Raw genomic sequence first — 6350 nt, forward strand, 5'->3', positions numbered from 1 at the left:
GATACAAATAGCTACAGTCTATGACAAATAGACATTTCTCTACTAAACTCGAAGAACCAGTGTTGTTGATAAAGTTTTACAAAAAATTATTTTGGATGGGCCTGGTTGTCAAGGGAAACAGCCAATGAAAATGCGAGGGGTAAAGCACGTGATCCAAATGACGCAATAGCTGGAGTTCCTCATGCCGGAAGTTGACAGAGAAAGGTCCGATGACACATGAAAGTCACCGGTAAAAGGGTGTGTTGTTACAATGGGATGTAATTTTTTAACATGTTAACGGTGTATTACAAAGCACTTCTCAGTGTTCAGGTCAGTGACAGTAATAATTTGTTACGGTTCAAGCCAACCTGAGCTAGCAAGCCCGTGCGATAGCGGTTCGCTGCAGTTACATCAGTTACACAAGCCGGTTGTTATTATCAGTCCTGAGCGGGCGAGTCAGTGTGTACAAGTCCACAAAACTAATACCTCACCGCTTGAGAGATGGCGAGGAGCCTCGGTAGGTTACTCCAAGGCTTCCAGAGCCTCAGCTCCCTCCCAGCCATGAGGACTCAGCGCTGCCCTCCGCCTGTCTGTGTGTCACTGAGGACCATGGTGGTAGGTAGACTGAACTGTTGTGATGAAAGTGCTTGAAATGACTGGTCATGTCTTTGTGAATGGAGGGGGGGTTTACCTGTGTGAACTGAGTGGATTTACATGTACTCTTCTGTCTGTCTGTCTGTTTTCAGTTGTATTGATGTGGCTTGTCCTTTTCTGCAGAGTGGAGGTAGAAATGTCCAGCAATGACGTAGACATAGTTTGACCAAGATGACACAAACCCACCATCATTGTCAGACAGTAGTGATTCAGAGTGAATAGACGGTTTTTCCTGCCAGTTATTCCCCAAGTCGAAAATGTAAAAACAAGTGCTTTTTCATTGGAATATAACTAAGTTCTTTTGAGAATTTAGTCCTTGTCATATAAATGTTTTTATACAATCCTCTGACATGTCCTGTCTGATACTTTATGCATTTCTTTGTTGCGCAGACATTGCCATCTTTCTTTTCCTCCAAGCCCCGAGACTTCAGCCTGCCCAACTCATCGTGGGGTTCAGAAATGATGCGATTGTATGAGCATTACAACAGCCAGTGTGAGGTGGAGACAGAGGGAGGAGAGACACAGCGAGGGCCTTGGCGGAGACTGCCAAGCTACAACCGCTCCCTCAAGTATGCTACAGGTAAAGATGTACAATGTGATGTTTGTCTGTCTTCCTGCTTGTTTTGCTGTATTGATGTATTTATTATTTATTTGGTTTTCTCGATGAAATGGAGAAAAGCATAGTGATGGGCCTTTCTGGCAATCATCCAAGGGATCAAGCTTTTCAGTCTAAACTGTATTGTATTTTAACTTTATAATGTGGGTATCTATTTTAACAACCATAAAGCTGTTTTTGCAGCGGGCTTCTACTATACAATGATTGATACATTAAATCTTAAAATAGAAATACTTTTTGGTACAGTACTGTATAACCCCTTCTTGCACTTGTATTTATTATGTATTGTGTGTATTTTGTCCAACAGGAGGAGTGTATCTGAGTAAGTTCGTTCAGTCAAAAGCTCGTCTATTCACTCGCAACATCAGAGAAACAGGAGCAGCATTCGAGTATGTTCTATTTGTCAACAAAGAGGAGCAGAGGAGTGCGTGCCTTTTCCAGGCGGGACACCTACTGGAGGGGCCCCCAGGGTGAGAAAACACTTCCACTGTCCTCCATACTGAAAACAATCTACACATATTACAGTAAAATATACATTTTCACATGTTAGTCCTCTAATACTAAATTCAAAATGCCAAGAAATGCATTTTTAAGGCTTCAAAACTCTCAGATATCTCAAAACTTCACTTTGAAGCTTTAGATTTGAGGTCTAAAGATGGTGTGTGTGTGTTTCCAGGCATGTCCACGGGGGGGCGATAGCCACTATGATTGACACTGTGACAGGAACTCATGCTACTTTCCTCTCTGGACCTGTTATGACTGCCAATCTCAACATCAACTACCGCAGGTACAAGAAGGATACATTTTTATTTAATCAATATGCAGCAATTAACAATAATTTGTTGTATAAATGTATTTATGATTATACAACTTAAATAAATGTAGCCCAACAGAATGAATGTTTGTGTCACTGTTTTAATATTTACCTAAATTAATTCAAAATACATTGAAATGAAAAGAAAATTAAGCACCTTTCTTAATTCAAGTGCACAGCCTAAATTTCTGTGTGTAAGATTCTGCATAGCCTCATTTGGCTACGTGCAGGAATATGACAAGCACTGTTTAGGTGCTGCGTGTTCATTACAGTAGAGGAGACTCCACGAGTGTTGGGCAGAGTTTGAGTAGTTAACACTGGCACAAAAAAAAATTCACATAGATGAATTTATTTGGAAAGTAAATATTCAGCGGCACAGTTGTGCTTGTAACTGTTTGCCTCAGCTCAGATGCTCTGGTTCACTCTGTGATAAGCCATGAATCATTAGACATTTGCTTTGGGCCATTTGGGTTGAACATTCAAAGATTATGAAGTGCTGTTTTTACTCTAGATATAAAAACAATAATCTTACCAATAAAAATAGAATAATAGTGATGCTACTCAGTGCATTAGAAAACAGTGCGTTAGTGCAAAACCATATTTTCATACTGTGTGATGATGATCATTTATGGTCGGTTTGCTCTAACAAACAATTGTTTTGTCTCAAGCCCCATCCCACTGGGAAGCACAGTGTTGATTGAATCCTCTCTGGACAAGAAAGAAGGCAGAAAAACATTTATCTCATGTAAAGTGACCAGCACTGATGGCTCCAAGCTGCACACAGAAGCAACAGGTAAAATACTTTTTATTTTCAGCCAACTGATTGATCATTTCAGTGAAAGCACAAAGTTAGACAGTTATCTGCTTCTTGATCTTCTGTGTTTTCACTGTCTTGTTTCACACACAAAAAAAATGTCATGTGTCTTTTGCAGCACTGTTCCTGTCAATCAACGTCAGCCATCTACTAGGGGGAGGGTGACACAAAAAACATATCATCCTACCTAGCACCAACCCACACACTGAGGCCTGTGTGTGTATGTGTGTGTCTCTGGGCTTGTTTCAGTATACATGTAGGCTCTGACAACTTCTTGTGGGGATCAAAATGCAGGACATTATATTAAAATGGTTGTTTTTTAGGGTGTAGAATCAGGCATTCAGCTTTAATGGCTGAGGTAAATCTAAGGGTCAAGGGAATGCAGTATGTCAAGCCCCACAAAGAAAGGTGCAAAGCGTGTCTGTGTGAATGTGTGAGTGTATCATTTGTTTGCAGAATATTTGGGAACATGTGCTTATGTGCCAGGGGACTGAAGTGTTAACTCTCCCTTTTTTTTTCTCATATCTTAAAAATGTAGTACTTTATAATATTTCCCAGTGTTTTATTTCTAACAAACATATCCTTGAAGAATCTAACTTGGCTACCTCTTATTAACTTCTTAACTAACACACCAAGAGTACATGTCTGGGCACTATTTATTGAAGAAAATAGCTAGGTTTATTTATTGTTTCTTTGCTACAGTATTGATGGTTTTATGTAACAATGGGGCTTTTTGAGAGTGAGGAAAATGTACTGTACTATGGCCACTTTGTTTCCTCCAATAAAGCCTTACCAAGGGTATTATGTGAATTATACAAATCCTGTGTTATTTGTTTGTCAACAAGACAAGGTTTGCAGCAGCAGTTTGGTTAATGATGTGAGGCTTTCACTTTTAAATGTAAAAAAAAAAAAAAAAAACTACTAAGCATTATGCAACACTTATGAGACTAACGATTTAAAACTTCCACTAGTGGGGAAAAAAGGTTCAAAACACCCCCCCCCTTTTCAGTTTTTTAAATTAAAATTTCAGCAATCCAGTAATAAAAACTTTAAATGGCACAAAGGTAAATGGTGAACTCAACAAAATAAAATGAAGTTCAGATCAATAGAATTTGAAAATGATTCATTCATGAAACGATGAATTACTTGGGGTAATGCTGCACTGCAGGAGTTCCTGTGAGAGGGAGAACGGAGAAAGGAGAACAGACAAGTTGGTCAGAGGTTCACCTTACAACCCAAGACATTGAGAACCAGACGGTGGCCCTGTGGAGCCGGGTTGGGATGAACTGGGCAGAAGGTGAAAGCCACAAGTGCAACGCATTTGTGGAAAGTTTTGCATCAGTGCTGGGGTGAACTTCCTGAACAATGTTTAATTTCCACTGAAAGAGCGGTAGTATCTCACGCTGCTGAATTTGTCAGTTATTTTGATTAAATAAAGATTACGATTTTGCAAATCCTTTTTTAACCAGTAGTGTAAATAGTTTTAAACAGTGTATGGGGACATGTTAACATTGATATAAGTCAAGATTTTGTACAAATATGGAAATTCAATAATAATTCAATAATTTGCCAGAGGAAAGCAGAATGTGACGTCCACCAAGATTGTTCACTGTGTGCTGGGCATGCTGGCAGCAGGAGAGAAAACAGACAAACACACCACAGCTCTCAACTGGCTCTCTAGAACTCTGGAGCAGAAATATACTGACCTTGCTTGAAAAGATATTATTTCATTTTGCAAATTGGACAACAAAATGTCAGCAACCATTAGTCTGACTCGTAGCAACGGTAATAACATGTTGGTGTTACTCCAAGCTCAGAGTAGGGTCCTCCTGTTCTCTTTCCCCTCTGTCAGATAACTGCGCTATTCTCCTGCTGACCTGCTAACACCCCTAGATGTTAACTGAACATGGAAATGAATTCTGCTGGATTCAAATAAAATGTAAACATAAGAGTTTAAGAATAGTTCCTTTTAATGGATCCTGTTATGCATTTTAATAAACTCTTGTATTTGACATACAGCTTACTCTAATATCTAGCCTTTACTTTTTTGTATTTTTTTGTTGTTGTTGATTAGATGAATTGAGTAAATGCCTAATAAACAACTGCTGAAATTAATGTGACAGTTTCGGTCCGATGACATCCACTTCAAATACCACAAAGTGTTGTTTATTAGCAGGTGCTGCCAAGTGAGTTGTCGCGACTAAATTGTTGGTTACGAATATACAAACCCTGCATGTTTTTTTTAGTGCATTTAACTTCACTTCTCACAGTTTGGTCTGATTGTGTGGTTTTTCAGTGTATGGGTTCATCACAGCACAAGTAGGCCCAGCGGTCGTCTGAGGGCCCCTCACCTCAGAAAAAGTGCAGATGGAAATTCTGGGTTAGTTTCTAAAAACTTAAGGTGTGTGTGTGTGTGTGTGTGCGCGTTTGTGTTGAGTGATGGACGCAGGACAAACACCAGCAGTTATTTTTTTCTTTTCCTTGTGGTCAAGTTGGGTTTGAAGAAGCGGATGGAGGTTGGGGGAGCAAAGTAGGGGCACTTGTCTTCAAGTTTCAGTTGAAACCACCTGCAACAACCTCCATCCACTGCTGACTCCCAGATCTGATTTTCACTGAAGACACACAGTAGCCTAAACGAGGAACGTCCCCTTGGAGAGCTTAATGACTGATCTGATGTGAAATCCTTAAAGAAATGTAATGTCTGGCGAAAGACGTTGTTGACAGGCTGGTGAAGAGTATGTGTTTCAATTAACAGTCGTCTTTTAAATGTGTGCTGATGGCAAGTGTTACCTCAGGTCAGATGTTAAAGGATCTTGTGAATTACTCTGACTCCACATCTGAATATTTGAACAAAAACCACACTGCTGGTGCTGCTATCAATTAGTTATCTGACAGAAATATCCAGCCTTTTATGTCTGAGGATTTATTGTGTTGAGTCTGTGGTCAAAGTAAATGAACACCTTTGGCTTGGCTCATCTCACTTGCAATGCACATACTGTATGGCTGTGGTTTAGGACTTAATCAATTTATATACACTCATTGATAGTTAAATTACCTGTATAAGTACCAAGTATAGGCTAAAAGATTTTACCCCTCCATCTCTGGTCCCATGGTCATTAACACCTTTCATTGCAACAGAGATGCTTATAAGATACATAAAACCTGTGGATTATTTTATTGCTGGTTGAACAGCCAGGTAAATTACAATGGTTAAAAGTTAAAAGTAGCGCTGCCACACAGTGACAATAATTTCTAAGAATTCATGATTTCTTTTGTCTAAGCACTCGTATGATATTCTTCAGCAGCCAGAAAAATGTAGTGGGGGTAAATAACAGTTTGGTGGGACGTTGAGTGGCGCAGGAGGTTAAGCAGGTGCCCCATGTAAGGCTACAGTCCTCGCTGCAGGCGGCCCCGTTTCGAATCCTGCATTGGGCAGCCCTTTCCTGCATGTCATTCCCCCTTTTCTGTCTCTC

General features: G+C 39.9%; 1 protein-coding gene across 1 annotated transcript; it reads left to right on the forward strand.

Annotated features, from left to right (window-relative positions):
• Positions 1–480: 480 nt before the first annotated feature.
• Positions 481–3651, forward strand: them4 (thioesterase superfamily member 4; the record flags this gene model as incomplete). Its single annotated transcript, XM_083989544.1, has 6 exons — positions 481–594; positions 1024–1213; positions 1557–1719; positions 1926–2036; positions 2732–2856; positions 2996–3651. 6 exons carry the CDS (start codon positions 481–483, stop codon positions 3040–3042), a joined length of 750 nt encoding a protein of 249 aa, XP_083845670.1. The 3' UTR covers positions 3043–3651.
• Positions 3652–6350: the final 2699 nt, after the last annotated feature.

This window comes from Trachurus trachurus (genome assembly GCF_905171665.1).
Source record: "Trachurus trachurus genome assembly, chromosome: 16".
NCBI lineage: Eukaryota > Metazoa > Chordata > Actinopteri > Carangiformes > Carangidae > Trachurus > Trachurus trachurus.